Source organism: Excalfactoria chinensis, chromosome 4 (genome assembly GCF_039878825.1).
Source record: "Excalfactoria chinensis isolate bCotChi1 chromosome 4, bCotChi1.hap2, whole genome shotgun sequence".
NCBI lineage: Eukaryota > Metazoa > Chordata > Aves > Galliformes > Phasianidae > Excalfactoria > Excalfactoria chinensis.
In genome coordinates, this window is record NC_092828.1 from 58,713,279 (window position 1) to 58,731,952 (window position 18,674).

The window sequence follows — 18,674 nt, forward strand, 5'->3', positions numbered from 1 at the left end:
GTCCCAGTGTGGTGTTTTCTCGTTTGGTTTGCTGTCCGGTCAGACTAACTGCTTTCCAGATTTGAGTCTCTTTTTTTCTTTTTTTTTATTTTTTATTTTTTATTTTTTTATTTTTCCCCTCTCCTGTTGGTTTGCATAGCCTGGCTCCTGGTTCCTCGAAGCACCACCTTGCTCACATGTAAGTGCAGGCTCTGTGTATTGCCTCAGCGCCCCAGGCCCAGGTGAGCTATGGCAGCTTTCCTCTGCAGCCGGTCTGCTTTGTTATACTGTTTCGTATGAGAAATAGGCTGTACTGTGGTTTGTGGTTGGGCTGTGATATCCTTAGGAGTATTACTCGGTACATTTGGGGAGTTACACTAAGTGCAAAAACTAATGTATCAGAAAATGTTCCTTATTTTGCAGTGTGAGTCATTAGCAGCAGAGTTGCACAGGGAACTGTGCTTTAGTGGGGGAACTTGCAGACCTGAATGGGTGAGCTGGGAAAACAGAGCTGCGGTTCCTGCTCTGCTGTTGAGGTTTCTCTGTGACTTCGACACACTGCCCCTTTCTAAGCTTATGATATTTATCTACTGCATTACAGCTGCTGGAGAAGACCATGATGTTACTGCTCCAGGGAATAACATCCAACATTTTGGTGGAATCAGACAATCATTTCTAGAAAGAGTCAAACGCAGAAAAGCAAATCTCTGGCACTAGACAGCTCAGCTGAACTCACCAGCGTGTAGCTACAGACTGGCATAGAGGGAGCTTGGCAGATGCAGTGGTACGTGGAGAATTCGGCAGCTACCAGATGTTATGCTGTGAGAGGCAGGGCTCGGTCTGGTTGTTGACTTAGACATCAGACATGGTTAAATCAGCCCTAGGTCAAACTACAGAGCTGGAAGCTGAATCAGTCAGGAGATTATTAACAACACCAGTGTAGCTTAGTTGGGTAGGAAAAAACAACCAAACAAACAACAACAAAGTAAATATATATATATATATGTATCTCCAGGAATTCACTGAAGCAGATATTGCCCTTGCCATTAGTATTTTTGGGTGACTTGTTCTGAATTTTGTTTCAGTGGTACTCAGTTACATCTCTATTTCTGTTTTTGTTACATAAACCCAAACTTTTACTTGAATTATGCCTTTAGAAACCCCAGTATCATGGTTAAAAATCAAAGTTCTCACCTGCCAGACTTTCTCTCTGATGTATGAAGCGTCCCTGGAAGTTTTATTGTACTCTTGCATTCTTGCAAGTTAATGTTCTTTTAAATGGTTTTAAACTTCTTTGCCCCAGCACAGAGAATTTAACTTTATTGATTCAGAATCCAATTTTGTTTCAGCTTATGCCTATTATAATACAGGAAAGGCCTAAGACTTAACATTTATCTTACTTTTTTTCTTCCTTTACATTAGACATTTTAAGTGTTGCTTTCCAAAGAGACTGTATGGACAGCTGGAGAAATGCAAAACTAATGGTATTAGAGAAACTAATAAGATAAAAATTGATTTTGTGAGAAAGGATGTGAGTTTTATTCAGGCTGAATAATACATTTTTCCATGATTTTTGTCTTATTTTCACTAGTTTTACCTTTCTGATTTCAGTATATGAAACAGGTCCCTTGTTGTAAGCAGCTTTTAACCATAGCACCTGAAAAGGACAGCTCAAAGATTCTGCAGTCCTGCTGCTTCCTCAGTTCTTGAGCAAACAAGACCTTTTAGAGTGAAAACAAGACAGACTTTATTATCCTTGTTTATATCTGATGTAAAGCAAAATAAGACACATCCCTGTTTATTTTGAGGTGTTAGCTTAATTCCAACTTTTGCAGTTGGTTTTTGTTGGTTTTTTTTTTACAGCTCATAAACAGCCAGAGGTTACAAATGTCCTCTCCTTATTGGTTGATGGCTCTGACTGGGGTGGGTCCAGTGGTTGGGTTGAATAACATGTTGAAGGAAGCAGCTGACATAGCCTTGCACCTTTCTCCTCCTTTCCTTCCTCCACTCGGGTGTACTGAAGTACACCCAAGGTGATTTCTTTCCCATTGTCTACAGACCTGGAAGACATATGGTGCTGGCATCAGCTGATACTTCTGAAGTCCTTTCTCACTTGCTCTCCTTTGAGTTACTAAGCACCTTGGGTTCCCACAAAGGACAGTCTGCAGGTCAGATGAGCAGCTCTTACTGGGCCCCCAGGAGTGTCTGCTTCTCCAAGGGTTGGGAAGCAGTACGGGGAAAGATTACATGCACCGAGGAAACTTCAACATTTATTTGTAGCTTTCTGAATGATTTGTTATCACTGATTAAGAATGAACAAAAGCTAATTCTACATGAAAGCTAGACTGCTGCCTTTGTGAGAGTTACAGAGACGTGGCATCAATCATGCCTGTGGTGCTAACGTGAGGTGACAAAGATGAAGGCTCAAGCTTGTGGCTGAGACTTACACTGAGCATAATGACTGAAGACCTTTTCTTCAGTCTTTTTCTTTAAGATGGCAGCAACTAGAAGTGCTAGCAAACATGCCACTGTTAATCAAACCTATCCATGCCCTACATGGAAAAGTATGTTCAAAGGTATGAGAAATGATTGAGCAAGACAGGACTCAAAGAGATGACTAAGGGCTCCTATCATAGAGGTCTACAAAACTCCCATAAAAATCCAATGACACTGAGGGATGTACAGCAATTTCTGGAGGCTTTGACAACGTGTCAACAATATTTCCCCTCAGATTTAGCTTATTTCTCATTTCATTTTGCCCAAGTGTTCCTGGCCCTTTGCCTGAGATTTGGTTTATTTGCCCTTTTGTTTCACATTTCCCATTGATTTCCACTGCTTTCTTTCCCTTGCTGCATTTCCTTTCGCTGTTCCTGTCAGTCATTTCTACTCCCATCCTCCCCTGTGCAGAGCAATACAGGTAACGGATGCTTTCACACTTTTAGCCAAGTTTTCTCTGAGATAAGAAAGAGGAAATCCCCTGTAGCAATTCCAGAGTTTCAGGATTGCTGCTCTGAACTTTTTTCTCACTCATCTGATTAGGGCTCACTTGCACTGGAACGCACCCAACATCATTACTCAAAAAACACAGTCTTTTGGTTTGGGGATTTTTTGGGTTGGACTACTAGGCAAAGGAGTCTAAGGGCCTCTTTTGGGAAGCTGTCTCTTCTCTGGAGAAAATCAGGTGTCCTGTAATCTGTCCAAGTGGCAGATTGATGGCACAAGTAGTGCATAGTTGCCCCGCTCCCAGCAGCAGTGTTGCCATATCGCCTTTTCTCCAGCCTGCAATTCCTGGTCCTTGGTTCAGTGTGAAAATGGGGCTGAGAAGGTCATGGGAAATCTAAGGCATTCTTGAGCTGTTCCTGCTAATTCGGATGCCAAGGCAGACAACCTTCTGCTCACCAGTGGGTTAATTGGCTGCACCCAGATACTGCAGTGAGAGGTGAAGGGGGTATCAGGGCTGCGAGACCCTGCAAGCCTTTGAAGCTGCCTGGACTTCTGCTGTCCCAGACGTAGGACCAGTGATGAGAACCAGTGATTAAATAAACCTCTTCTGGTCCCCATCTAATTTCTGTAATTAACAGTTCACAGCTCAAATTGCAGATGAAACCTCGCGATCTTGAAAGATATTTCCAGCTGTGCTAGAAGTGCTTGAATCATGGCTTTAGAGCTTTTGGGTTTCAGCTGAAATGAGATTTTTTTACACGTTCCTCTCTCTCTCTTTCTCTTTTCCTCTTTTTCATTCTTCGGAAAGTTTCTAATAATATTTTACTCCCCACATTTGAATGCTATTTATTTTGCATAGGCACTAGTTTTGTTTTTTTTTTTAACATCTCTGATTTCATGAGTAAACAAGCAGGAGCTGTTACAACACCAAGAAATCACTGCTTCTGTCTCTAAATGTAGATGAAAAGCTGTTGATTAATCTGCATGGTAATGACTACATTTTTCTTCTGTGTATAGTCTCATGGTTATTTCCCAATTTCCTGTGTGTTTTCAATCCTCTTTGCTCGTGAACTTTATAAAACACAAACAGAACTTAATTCTATTAGCAGGACATAATTCCATACAGGTTAATCAATTACGCAAACAGCAGCTCCAGTTACTTCCAGCACCATTTATTTGCTTCCCCTGTTTTTATCTCTGAGTACTCCATAGCTCTTTGTGCACCTGTGTGTTTCATATCTGTTTGGGTCTTTTCAAGGCATGGGGTTAAAGTCTGCAAGGAGGAATTCCAGGTGTGTACTGCAGCTGGCTGTGAGCTGTGTATTTGCAGCAGGAAGCTGTGCTTTGTGTCAGCTTTCACTACTCCTGGCTGCTGGCACATCCCTGGGTAGTGTGTTGTGGGAACCACTGGAAACCTCCCTGTGTTGTTTCAGTGCTACCTACTGACCTCATTTTTCTCTTCCATTCAGTGCAAATGTCCTAATTACCTCAAGTACAGATGTACCTGAGAAAGGATCTGGAGTTTGAAGGGAGGAGGGCTTAATGCAAGGTGCTGTGACAACGTGTGTGTCCTCATGCAGGATGATTTGCCATGAGGAAAGGGCAGCTGGGGTAGGCACAGGTCTGTGCAGGGACCTGGAAAGATGTGAGCAGCCCCAGCCACTCTGCTGATTCATCTTTCCTTCACAAAGGCTGGGATTTAGATGCTGAGCACTTATCTTCAGTTGCCCTTTGTAAAGTCATTCAACACGTTTGCTTGAGCTTCCCCATTTGTAAGTGAAAATATATTTATACTGCTCTAGCAGCACCAGGCACAGGAACTGGCTTATGTTTGGCCTGCACACTATCACAACTACTTCAGATGCTATTTAAGACGTATTTTCTTTTGGCATAATTTCCCTGAAGATAGCAAGGCAGCTTCTGCTTAGGTAGTAGGTGTGTTTTGCCCCAGCCCTGAAAAGGTTATCGCTGTGGCATGTTCTGCTACAAATTGGAGCCTAAAGCCTATCCCAGCTGTAAGACCTGTCTGAAGGATTCTCTCGTGTCACCTTGTACAAGAAAAAACTGCAGAGCATTTGAAGGCAAGTTCAAGAACAGAGAACTCACAGCAAGTCGCATGTGCTATCAAATACTTTTTAGATAACAAAGGGGATTTCCAGGGATGTCTTCACAACAAATGATTAGGGATTGTAGTTGAGCTATGATAAGAAAGCCTTAAAGCTTGTGCCTTGGTTTGGGATGGGGGTCTGGGGAAACCTCTCAGAGAACCACCCTTTTTCTTCTGTAATTAAGTGTGAATAAATAACAGCACGCTGATTCATTAGTGTTGGTTAGTTCAGCAGGCTGATGAGCTGACAGTATGGGAAACAAGCCCAGGACGAATGCAGCTATCATGCTGAGCTGGATTTTGTAAGTTTTACAGCTGTTTACTTCTTTCTCCTTTGCTGCAGTTTCTGCATAAAATTAGAGGAAGTCAATACATTCTGAGCTCTTACAGCCTTGAGAAGATCAGCACTGATTACAAAAACATGAACAGAAATTTCTTTCTCCCTCAACAGTAATAAAAAGTGGTCGGGACTGCTTTTTGCTGAGAAGATCACAGCCAGAAGCATCTTGCCTTTCCTGGTTTCAGCATCAAAAGAAATGAACCGAGAATATCTCAGCTGGAGGTTATTGTTGTTCACCTCAGGACCAAAGAGAAAACTTCAGTATCAGTTATTTAAATACTGCAGCCAGTCATTAACATCCGTGGGTTTTTTCTTTAACTGTCCTGTTAGATATTTGTACTTCTGCAGAGAGAAATGATCTGTGACAGTAAGATTGTCAGAGGGGAAAAAAAAAAGAAGTGTTTGCGTGGAAGATTTTCCTTCTTTTATAATATGGAAAAGGAATGGCTGGAGGGAAAAGGTGTCACTTCTCTTTCCAGCAGAAGCCGCGCTTGCCTTTTAAGGAGACCTGATTTACAGCTAAGTGTTTTGGAAGATGGGCAAGGGACCAAGGAGGGTGTTAGCAGTGCCAAAAAGAAGTAGGAAATGAGGCAGAGGGTAAGTTGAAGAAAATATCTCTCTGCTTATAAACAGAGATACAGGAAAGCAAAGTTGAAACAGGGATGGGAGGAGATGAAAGAACCCACGTCACTGCAAAGCAATGGCTCTGGAATAATAAGGAAAAAAGAGCATACTGTGAAAACTCACATGCCTGTGCACCCTGCCACCCATTGAGATGGAGTTATGTGCTACAGCACTGTCCTTGTTTCTGGCCTTCCCCTGTGTGTTTTTCTCCTCTGGTTGTGCTCCCTTGGATGGGCTTTGCTCTGCATTGTAACAGCAGTGAGGGCCAAGGGTTATGCTCCTGCCTTCTTTTCCTGGCAGGCATCAGGCAATGGGCAAAGTCTCACGCATCCCACCTGCAGCCTGTCCTCACTGCCAGGTTAGAGCCTCTGCACCTAGAACGTACCCTTTCCCCTGGCTCTGACCCTTGCTGGGGTTTGGAAAGCAAGACATGCCAGCTGTCTCAGCCCAAACCCTTCTCTTGTCTATCGTCGGCCACAGAAACAGGTGTGCCATCCCCACTGCAGTGCAGAGAAGCCTCTTGGCTTCAATAGACCTCTGACTGTAGTTTTGCTGTCAAGACCTGACTTAATCTTACTTTTGTCCTGAGCAGATGCAAATTTCAATGCCCAGATAACATAAGAGCAAGTCTGCTGTTTAAGACCAAAGATCTGTCTAGCCTGTGGTCCACTGTCTGGTAAGATAAATGAATAGAAAACCAGTGCAAAAAATACAGTACCTAACTGGGAAATTATATAAGCAGGGTGAATGCTGAGTCCTGCTTTCCCACCCTCCAGTGATTTGTGGCTCCTGAGTATCTCTGCTATTTGGTAGCTTTCTGTTTAGCAGCACAAAGGTTCTGCTTTTAACCTCTTTATTTTGTTCATGCAAGGCCCTTCCCATATTTTTCAGAGATGGCTAGATGACTTTTTGCTTTAAGAGATTTTGGTGAGGAAACTTACTGAATAACCTTGAAGTACCTATATTTGCCTATATGTGTTATGAAACATCATTAGAAATTGGTGTCCTTTATAGTCCTCTGGCACCAAGGTAGTTCTGTGCAAGAGGTGGTGGATCTCAATCTGTAGTCATTTCACCTAAGATATACCATATATCAACTGTGTATTACTCTTACTTACTATATGTTGCTCTTTGCCAGTTTTTTCCTCTAGTCTCATTTACTGATGCTTCAATTTGAGACCAGCACTGCAGATACTCCATAAAGGAGAGTTCCTGCAGGGTACTATGCTTTTACTCAGCTCATTCTTCACAGTTGGCCTGTGTAAAATTCCAAGACTTTGTTTAAGTGATATTTACACAGCTACTTCTCTGAAATAATTGAAACTCAGGAATAAGTTTGCCTAAAATATTGCTTTGATTTCCCAAAGTGATTTTTGAGCTCACAAAAAATGTAATTTAAGCCTATGCTTATTACTAAAGGGAAAAGAAAACAGAGATAAGCTTATATGCTGGTCAGTTTATAATTGTGTCATTAAGAACAGTAGAGGTGAGATCCAGCTCTCGTCAGGTGATCTTTAAGACATTACTTTTGCTGCAACTGTGAAAATATCAGAACAATTTTTACAGCATTAACATTCAATTGAAATACCATCCGATTAACATATGTACTATTTCCTGCATAATTTCATTGTAAAGGAACCGAACAGTAATAGAAGCAGGAGTATTCTCAAAGAGAATGGCACCAACAGCGTGAATTCCTTTTCTTCCTCTTTGGTACTTCCCAGCTAAGCTACTGTTCTGGACTAAAAATAATAATAATAATAATAATAATAAAGTACTATCCTAAAGTCCTTGCTTTGCTCCAAATTTGCTTTAAACACATAATCTGGACTGCATCATAAAATCCATTTGTGCAGATGCAAACAGCAGCAGGAGAGCAACCACATGGGTGGCAGCACAGCCAGTGCTTGTGCAGAGCCCAGGCTGCTGAGCTTGTTGGAAGCACAACTGCTGAATTGGCTTATGCTGCGTGGGGCTTCCAGAACACTATGGCCTTAGCTGGGCACTTGCAGGCTGTCAAACTGAAATAGATTCCTAATAACAAAATTGTTTCTTTAAGGTGTAAAGGAAGAGTTGCTTAGACTCTTGCACCATCCTGTGGGGTGTCTGTCCCTGGCCTCCACACAGACCAGGTTATCAGCAATGTTGCATTAAGGCAGTTTCTGAACTCTGAAATTATGTCTGAGTTTTCTGCTACAGAATCTGTGAAGGGAAATAGTTGAGTAGCTGATTTTGATGTACGACTTAAGAGAAATCCATAGTGACTTTCTGATAGAACATCTCGGAGGAGAGCTATATACCTCCCAAATTAGAATTCTATTCAAGTAATTCAGTTAATTATTTCTCTCGACTTCTGGCAGTTGCCAAGCATGAAGAAGTAAATATTCTAAGGTATATCAGAAGCATATCGCTTGTCTGAGCCTCAATGAAAAACTGACAAAGCAGTGAAGAAGCAGCCCCCCACTGCTGGACCTGCTTCTTAATTAGGAGAACTGAAGACCGTTTTCAATATCACTCCACAGCTCCCAAAGCAGAATCAAGAAATGTCACAGGGTTGTCACCAAAGCCTGTTTACAAGGTGGAAAATGTTACATGCATCTTCTGCTCATAGAATCTCTTCATTTCTTGAGTCGTAAGGGCTACAAAAGCCATTGGTTACAGAGCCAAAGTCTTTGTTTTCCTGTGCCACCAGAGAATAGACTGTTACCCTTGAAAAAGTCTGCAGCCTGGCATGGAAAGCATCCCAGCTGAAATGCACTTCACAGCCAAGTGCTGTGGGGAGGAGGAAGGTTTGGAGAGGCTCTCCCAGGTATTTTTCTTAAGTGCACATTTCACCATTGAAAATATTCTCTGATGTTATTGCTGCTTTGCTGAGCACCACCTCATGCAGGAGGCAGAGGAGAGCTGGAGCTCACTGCAGGCTCTTTGCATCCACCTCCCTCCCTTCACAGTCCCCTCTGTCCTTGGACACTGGCAAAATGTTACTCCTTTTCCTGCAGGCCGGGGTGAAGGAGAGTTCAGGATGACCCATACAAGATGGAATAATGCCTGGGTGATTCAAAATTATTTCCAGAACAACTCTTTTTAAGTGAACAAAGCAGACACAGCTTGGTTGGGCTGTTCTGCCACTGATGGATTAGCCACAGGGTTACCCTGTGACTGGGAGCCAAGCTGAGCCTGTACAGAGCACCACAGTATTGCCTCTCTGGAGCCAGCAAAGCTTGGCCTGTTGGCAGAGCTGCATAATAGCAGGGAATGCAGAGCACAGAAGCTGAATAGCTGCCTGTGGATCTGCAGCATGTGTTCTCCACTCAGAAATATGTGGTGAGGTGAATCTGCTTCAGCAAACTGAAGGGAGTTTAAACATCACAAATGCCTGCAAGTTCTACCTTGCTTGTTTTGTTATTGGCATATAAGGAGAGAACATTGATATGTTAAGTATTTCCTAAGCTGAAGAAGAAAATCCATTCACTGCAGCCTGAATGCCTCTGATTTATGAATCTCTGATTCATCCTGACAGCTATTTAAAAAATCATGTCAAAGTCTGCATTAATCTTGGCCAGAAAAAGAAAAGAAATGTGTTAGGTAACAAGGGTGCCACAAAGTGCATTTGCCATTGTGGATGTAATAAAAGGCATTGTTAGCATCTAACTCACAAGAGAAGCGTCAGTACGTATTACCAGATAGTTCTTCTTTTTCTCAAGTCTGTTGAACAAATGTGTACTTGAGCATAGAAATCATCTCTATGATTGATAGCTCCTTACGTTATTTCTCTTCTGGAATATGTATGGTTTTCCTATATATACAATATATATTTAATGGCTTTACACATGCCATTAAATACCGAAACACTGATAATACTGTGATGTGAGGAAGGAAAGGAAAACAAACGCTTGGTAATTGTTATTTCTTCCCAATATTAGTTGTATTTGAGATTAAAAATTTAATAGCTTGATTGACCAAATAGCCCTTTCTGTAAGGCCTTGGAGAAATTATCATTAACTTAATAGAACGCTAAAAAAAAAAATCTTCCTGATTATTATTTGCTGCTGATAAGCTTTGTTAGTGTTTGTTTTGTCCAAGAATGCTGCATTACAAACTATAATGTTTTCCAAGAAAATAACCTTACAAGAAAATAAGCTTACAGTTTGAATATATTAAGTGTTTGAATAAATGAAAGCAGCTGCCTGCTTCTTGCAAATAGCTGTCTTCTGACTTTGCATTTCTAAACAGTTTTGTTTAGCGTACATCCATGGCAATATATAGTTAGTGTCTTGTTTTATAAAGTATCATGAAAGGCCATAGGGCAGAGGTGGCAGTAGATAATCCTAGGAATGAGATGGAAGGATGAGAAAGAGAAGGTATGTGTGTGGTTATGCTCTTATCAATAGAGCATCACTTCATTGTGCTTCCATAGTGAATCCAAGACTGAAAGCTGCACTGTAGTTTGATCAGAAAGGGCAGGCTCTGAAGAGGAGGAATGAGGTCAAATTTATCCATGAGATCATAATTTTTTACTCTCTCTTTGATATTAAAGAAAGAAGGTAAGACATTACTGTGAAATCCTTGTTTTGTTATTATAGGTATATTAATCCCATTATTAATTGAACATGATTCTTAATGTGCAGTGTGTCACGTATGACCATTGTCCATTATATGTAGTTCTCCAGAAATACACAGAACTTTGTTCAGATGAGTTAGACAAAGTAAAGGTGCTAAAAGCATGTTTTAAAAGACATTGTGGGTTAAGGATTATCTAACAGTTAAGATGCTACCTGTATTTTCTTAATGAAAATATTTTCATCCGTCCCTTCCATTGGCATAGACTTTCAGGTAATATCTTCCATACCACATCCTACATCACATTGCAGATGATGTGAGATGGCTGTTTGGACAAGTGAAGAGGTGGCTTTTGAGAGAAGGCGGTGAAATTAATTTCAGTATTTTCAGCTGTGGGATTTATTTATTTTTCTGCTGTGTGTACTTCGAGGCTGTTTGTGAGGTTGCTGCTTTGGTTTTCATGTGGAGTAATTTGAAGTTGTCATTATTTTTCTTTAAGAAAGGAATTAAGTAAGGCATGTGAGCAGCTGTGAGAAACATAAGCAGTGCTCCAGACAATTTGTCTTGATGATGTAGGAAAATTACTGGCAAGGTACATCACTGGTGCCCTTCTTGGCCACTTTGAGACACAGTAAATTCTCCCTAGCTTATTAGGATAATAGCTGCATTAGTCTTTGATAATAAACAGATATCAGATGTGTTGCAAAGGTAAATTTAAACTTGACTGCTGAAGGTGGAGCCTTACTAGACAAGAGAAGGAAAATACCTGAAAATCATTATGATTTATGGAAGAATATCAGTAGAAAGGTTAAATTGTCTGCCACAGATACTGAAAATTCTTTTTGACCCAGCAATTTCACCCAGTTCATTGACTGGCCCATTCATAATCAGGGAAGCATCCCTTTCGTGAGGCTTTCCATCATGCAAGTGGTGCAATTTGCACTTCAGCTCCAAGACTTGAGAAAGCAGGGTTCGGTTCCCAGCTTTGCTGCATATTGATTTTGTATGTGAGTGGCTACAGTCTGTCACAGCTATTTCAGTACCTCCAAGCCATCCAGGCATCCAGCAGAACTGGAAAAAAATTCCACCACAGTTAGCATTTTCTATTGAATGTTTCCCACCTGTCCTCTTTAGTATGTCTGAAATTTTGTTAAACTCCTGTTGAAATCTTTGGGTATCTAAATGCCTTTGAAAACCTGGTTTATGCTTCCCAGAAGTTTTTGGCAGATTAACTTCTGAGTTGGCCCACAGGGACTGGGGGCATGATGCTGCCTGGGTTGGGAAGGGGGTGCTGTCAGAAACACAGTCTGTTTGAAGGCAGGCGATCCTTTCCCACCTCTATGGATGTCCCACAGTAGGTGGCTTTTTGTCTTCCTTCCACAGTCAAAATACAGATAACAGTGGAGTTTACAATTGATCTCCTGGGATTTCAGCTGAAATGCCAAAGCATTCACCTCCGCTTCATCTCTCTGGCTTCAACCCTTCCTTTCAAGCTTGTACTTTTCTTTATAAATTCCAGTTCATGGTCAGCATAGATGTTATTGTATCTGGCATGTTTCTGTGTTCAAGTACATCTTGTTGGTACTTAGCTATTTAGAATAATGCTGGACTTGACCATTGCAAAATATAGCTTAGCTGTAAAAATGTATACACTTGTTTTGTGAAGGGAAAGAACAATATTCCTAATATTAACCATAAAGTAATTCTTTTTATCCACAGAGCTAGAAAATGCATCTAACAAACTGCCTCATCCCAGACAATTTCAGACTTTTATTTGCTGTGTACAGAGGGCATATAAAAGAAAGGAAACGAGTTTCAGCAACATGTAACGCAAAACCAAACAGCGCAGGTCATAAAGGAAAAATGATGCAGTTATGGAGGGCCTAATTTCACAGAGCTGTGGCTTCAGATGGGCTGACAGGACAGTAGGAAGACCCTACCCCATCCTAGTAATGGAAAGCCCTTTGCTACACTGGTTGTGCTGACACATGCCTCTGTGGGATGTGCTTTAAACTGCATCAGGGGCTGAGCTGAGCTGCAGTAACATCTTTTAGGAAATAAAATGGTGCTGCTGACTCTCAGTATGGCTTCTAAACACCTGGCTGGTCTCAGGCTGTAGAGTGCCTTGGTGGTGGCACAGGGCAGGCTGAGTTCCACACGGAACGTTTGGAGATCCTGTTGTCCCCGCAGCCCTCACCCATCCCTGGCCTTGGGCAAGAACAACAGTGCTTTGGTGTGTTCACCCTCCAGCCTTGTGGAAGTGACTGGAAGCGCTTCTGGTCTGAGTGGGAACTTGGAGGGGCTTTGTGGCTGTGCAAAAGGGGCTATGATTAGTGCATGGGGTGCTGGAGGGAATTACGCTAGCTCCAGCACTTCTCTTTTTCTTTGCTGGCTACAACTCTATTCTGCTAGATAAGACTCAGCAGAACTGGATGTCTGTGTTTGTCAAACCATGAAACATGTTTTATGTATCTCACAGATCAGCTTTATGGGAACGAACTGTGTAACTGGCTCTGGTTGAAAACTTCACCACATCCATCCAGCTTACCTCCTGATGAAAATCAGGATGAGAAAGAGGAGCTTTTTGTTACTGTTTTTGCATTATTGCCTTACTACACCCTCTTGTCATTCTCTTACATTGCATTCAGCTGTTCTAATTAAAGTTTCTTTTCTCTCTCTTCTATGACAGGCCTAGATGATGTTGTAGCAATAATGATTCCTGAACCCAAAGGAAAAGAGATAGTGAGCCTCCTGGAGAGGAACATCACTGTGATGATGTATATAACAATTGGGACACGAAACCTGCAGAAGTACGTCAGCCGGACCTCCGTGGTGTTTGTCTCCATCTCCTTCATTGTGCTGATGATCATCTCACTGGCATGGCTGGTCTTCTATTACATCCAGCGATTCCGCTACGCAAATGCCAGGGACAGGAATCAGGTGAGTCATTGCTGCAGTGGGTCTTGGTTTCCAAAAACATAATCACTGTGGGATTCAATTTTAAATAACCTTGAAGTAAAATTTGAGGAAAATATATGTGAGGTTTAAAAAACAAACAAACAAACAAACAAAAAAAAAACCCACCTAATAGTGAGTAGCAAAAAGAATGAGGATATAAAAATGTCTGTGTATGGAGAAAGCCAAGAATTCTGTCAGTTTAGATGGAATTAAGGGGGAAAAAAATGAATATATGTATGTATCATGTGGGTTTTTTTTCTGTGCAAAACACAGAAAACAGACAGAAAGAATGATAATGTGTATTAGTGAAAAGATTAGTTTGTTACATATAGCCAAGCGATGGAGAAATGAATACAAATAAAACCCTTATAATCAAAGTGATAACTAAAATGTAATGAAGTATGTGGAAGTATCTATGACAAAAAAGGTTTTGCAGTACATGAGGAGATTAAAAAGAACAGGAAGCATTTTTGTTTTCGTGCTTCTTCAGAAAGGCCTTTAAAGGAAAAGCCATTGCTGTTTATTTGACAGCAATCACTGAACGTGTAAGTGGTGTAGTCACTAAAGATATCCACCTATATTATTAAACCCTTGGTTTTGGCATTTTGTCCAGCCTGTCCCTGAAAGAGACACAGAACCTATAGGGCTTGAGAGAAGCCAGCAGCACTGTGTGGGAACGGGTGGTAGGTTCTGAGGCCTTCTGGGTTTATAAAGCACCCTGAATCTTTATAGTAGTTCAGCAGTGAATATTAGTAGCAACATTAATGATAAATTTCATCTTTTATTGACTGGATCCAACTAATTTTGGCATCAGCAGAGCTGTGAAACGGAGACTTCTATGTTTCATTTTAATGGTTCAGTAGGAAACGTTATCAATGTTGAAATCTGAGGAGATGATCGTTTTACTGCAGGAAAAATAATGCTCTGTGATTCAGAGATGGTTTTGGACCCTTTATAAACTCCTGTTCCAGCAGGAGGAGGACTGCTTTGTTTGCTCTGCTTAAAAATATAAACTGGGATTGTTTATAATTGTCTTGTAGAAGAAAGTACTGCTGCACTCAAACATAAACTTAACGTATAGGGATCCCTCACCACTCCCATTGAAACTCGGGCATCCTCAGAGATGCAGAGAAAGCAGCTGCTCTGTATTTACAGACAGAAAGAATATATTTTACTTTTAAATATAGACCATGAAATTTTGAATAGCGAAAATGAGACTATCCCAGCTGGAATTTGAGCATCACTGGCAGCAGAATCACTGCGACTGTAGCGGCTGTGGTAATTTTCAGATGCTTTGGCTGCTAAAGCACATGTGTGCCTAATTTATGCATGTGAGTTCCCTGAACGTGCCTTCAATCAAGTAATTATACAGGCAGATTAGCAGTGTCAGTAGACATACATAAATATGAAACCCAGAAAAATAAGAAGCACCCTTCAGGTTATACGTCATAGTTTGGAATTACAAGTTTATATGTTCAAGCAGTTTTGCTTTCCAGTCTTTTCTTTCCAGAATTTAAATGAGACTAATGTGTGCACAATTATACTCTGCAGAGGATTTTTGATAACTTTGTTATTAATACTAACTCTGTTTTTGAAAAGAATAAGAAAACAGGCCTCCTAAGCAATTGTTACTTTATTTTCAAAGCTGGCCTAATTATACAGGACAAACTAGTATTTCTTTATATACTTTCATCACTCAGTTCTGCCTGTCTTGTAATTCCCCTACTGCTCTTTACTTATGAAAAACAGTACTCGGTGACATATATGGATAACATTCAACCATTTCTGTTAATGACCTTTTTAGTCCTGGCTATGGAATATAGAAATGTAGGTAGCTGTCAGAATAGCTCAATTTGCTCTTTCTTTTTTCATGAGGGTTCCTTCCTCTAATGTTCTGCTTTTCTTTTTTTTTATCATAAGCACATTGTCTTGTAATGTGAAGATGGGAACCCAGAGTTCTTGGATATTCAGATATGTTCAAGAGAAATGTGTTCTGTTTGGGATATAGTTTAGAATGTGATTCTTTTGTCATTTGTCTCAAAAGCTTTTGCCATTCTAGCTTGCATTTGTCCATCTGTATGAAGGTATTGTGCTTATTTGTTGTAAGCGCTTTTGTTGCTTGCCAGCATTAAGAAAGGTGCTTTCTTCTGTTTGTTAGTTAAAGCTTATCCAAAGGGTAAGGTTGAGATGTTTGTGTAAATAGAGCTTCAGAGGAAGAGGGAGTCAGCTGGCCTATTTAAAGTTGTGCCATCAGTTCCTACTCAGGGTTCTTTAGGATCTAATTGAACACTGACTGCTCATATCTCTAAGTGCTAAAAGCTGTGATTCATTAATTAGGTTTCTGTTTAAAAAATAATAAAAAAGGAGGTTAAATTTGTTTTGATATGTGAATGATTTTAAATCACGCATTATTAAAATAAGAGCTTGTGAGGGCCAGTATTTTCTTAGTTAAAGGAGAACTTGTGCTTGCCTCTTTGCTAACTTCCATCATGCATACCCTTCCTAGCTATGACTGAAACAGCTTCCTGCTGTTTCCAGGAGCAGTCCAGCCTCTGAGTTGGCAGCTGTGCTGAGGGAGTGGGACAGGGTAGCTGACCAGCAGAAAAGGTTGTATTATAGGAAAGCAAGGTTTCTGAACATCTTTCATTGATTGCTTCAAGTATCCCTAAGTCATATTTCAGTTTACCTCTTCCCAGGTGACTCACTGTATCTACATCTTGGTTTCCTGCAAAACATGGAGCATTTTTTTGTCAAGCCTCATCACCACCTCCACCTCCTTTCTCTTTCATATAATGACTCTCCTTCCCAGGTCTGCTTCCCATCTTGTACACAGCTGAAGTTGCTGATCAGTCAGTAATTTCAAGAACTTACTTAAAGCAACAACTCTGGCTACTAATACAGGCAAATGGGAAGACTGAAGAATCTCCTGGATTTCTCCTGTTACTCCTTAGTGAGATGAAACCTGGGCATATACCACATGCATTTATATTCAGCCATCATTGTCCTTCACCACCTATGCAAAATCCAGGTTCATGTGCCAGAAGGTCTCGAGAACCAGTTAGGTGCCTACTTTAAGCTGAGTGGAGAACCAGGATTGCAAGGTTTCTCACTGCATGCCAAGGCCTGCTTATGTAAATGTAAACTTGGGAATTTCTACAGCGGAGACCAAACTTGTCTTTCATTATGGGGTTGTGCTTCTGCAGCTAGGGTGTCATCTACAATTGTGCTTCCTACAGTCATAGAAAACATGGTTATGTTTCAATTTTTACTTTAATGCTTTGAGCTTTTAAGAGCATCTTTAGCACAGATGACTATATGATATGTGTGAAAGTAGAAGGTAGGCAGTAATATTCATGTGCATGAAAATTCCAAGTTTTTTTCCTCTTTTTCCACCTAAAAAAATGGTCAGGAAGTAGATATGCTCAGTGTTATGTTCTTTTGATATCAAGCAAATGATTTTCTGAAAGAGAAGCATAGTCAGCCTGTTTCCTCAGCAGCTCATTCCTGGAGCCCTCCTGAAAATGAGAATTCTGACAATGTGTATGAAAGACTATGCGAATTGTTTGTATCAAGCAACATCAGGTTGCGGAGCTAATTGAAAGCAGTTTGGAATTACATGACAAGTGAATTCCCAGAGGTAACTCAGCAAACTGTGACTTGCCATCTTAGCCTCGGAGTAGCCAGAACACAGGCTTTAAAAAATATCACATCAGTGCATCACCGTTCATATTTCACCAGTGTCTCTTTCTGAGATCAGAGATCTCTTTCTTTTGTCTATGAGCCATGGGATAGGAAGACAGCAAGCAGGAGATATTTGAGTTTCATGTCTATTGGCAGGACTTCTCTCATGTTGTTTCTTCCCATTTACTTCTTGTTAAGAAGCTTTACTTAAGATCATTTTGAAACCAGGTGAGCTCTGTGATTTTTGCAGGATGGCAAAAGCCAAAGCAGGCAGTTATTCCACTGGGACCTGCAAGTCCTGGGTTAATATCCAGGGAAGAACCCAGTTTAGTATGTAACTGACAGTGTATGGAGGGTTGGGCAATTCTCTGAGAAAGAAAACAAGTGGTCATGACTTTTTAGTGACAGTTTTGGGCCATTGGAGAGCGACATCATATTTGAATCAGTCTTAGGAATATGCTTCCCATGATGAAAGTCTGCAATCTGATCTGTGGTGATGTGGCTGGTATTTCATCCTGATGGGGTACCTCATTCTGCTCAAGGCACAAGGTGACCTCCTTTCCCAAAAGGTGACAGTCCAGTAAAGCCATTAAGAGAGGGTCACTCTTTATTTCTCTTCCAGAGCGTATTCTATCATTTCTGTCATTTAATTCCTCAGGAGCAGATGAATGATGCTTTCCATGCTACTGTCCTTTCTTTTTATATAGTAGCATCATCTCCACAAGACCACCACATCTGATACTCTTAACTCCCTCCAGTCCAATATCAAATGTTGCGGTCTTGCTAATGACATTATGGGATTTGTGATTATAAATCTCTAAGCTTCATTTTAAACCCTTAAAGTATTGTAATGCCTCTTATCTTCTAAGGACAATGATTGGTGATAGCACGCCTTTTGTTCAAATAGAAGAATCCTTTGGAAGTACAACTTTACTCGTTTTCAAAAATTAAGTAATTCTTATTTGCATTTATGTCATGAACTTGACTATTTAAGATAGACAAGAGAAAGCAAACATGAAAACAAGCAGATCAAAGATGAACATGAGTCTTTAATCTTGTCCAATCTCCTTGAAAAATGTGCAAGAAAAAAAGAGCTGAGACATTTCATTAGTTTAAGTAATAATAATGATGAAAAGAAATCACAAGCAATTCCTGAAGCAGGGTGCAACGGCTCTTGTCTTGCTCTGTGTTATCAGTCTGTCTTTGATTTACATTGAAGAAACAAATAGCTGGCAAGAAATGCTTCCAGCTCTTGTCATATCTGTTTATTGAAGGGAGACTGTGAGAAAAATGTACCACAGGAAAGAGATACAAGTACAAGGAAGTCCCTCACATGTAATAATTAGCTGTGCTGGAAAGCACATATGTAAATCTTATATGATAGCCAAGATAATTTTCATCTCTGGCCTGAGATTGCTCACTGCTTTCAGGATTACACACATTCTATGTCTTCAATCCAATAAACTCACCCTCTAAATTAAA

At 40.7% G+C, this 18,674-nt stretch overlaps 1 protein-coding gene across 1 annotated transcript in view; it reads left to right on the top strand.

Annotated features, from left to right (window-relative positions):
* The window catches only part of RNF150 (ring finger protein 150), a 119,303-nt gene that overhangs the window by 53,545 nt on the left and 47,084 nt on the right, over nucleotides 1-18,674 (top strand). The window contains exon 2 of the mRNA XM_072334697.1: nucleotides 13,243-13,493. Coding sequence (XP_072190798.1) covers nucleotides 13,243-13,493 — 251 coding nt within the window. The remainder of the gene's footprint in view (nucleotides 1-13,242; nucleotides 13,494-18,674) is intronic.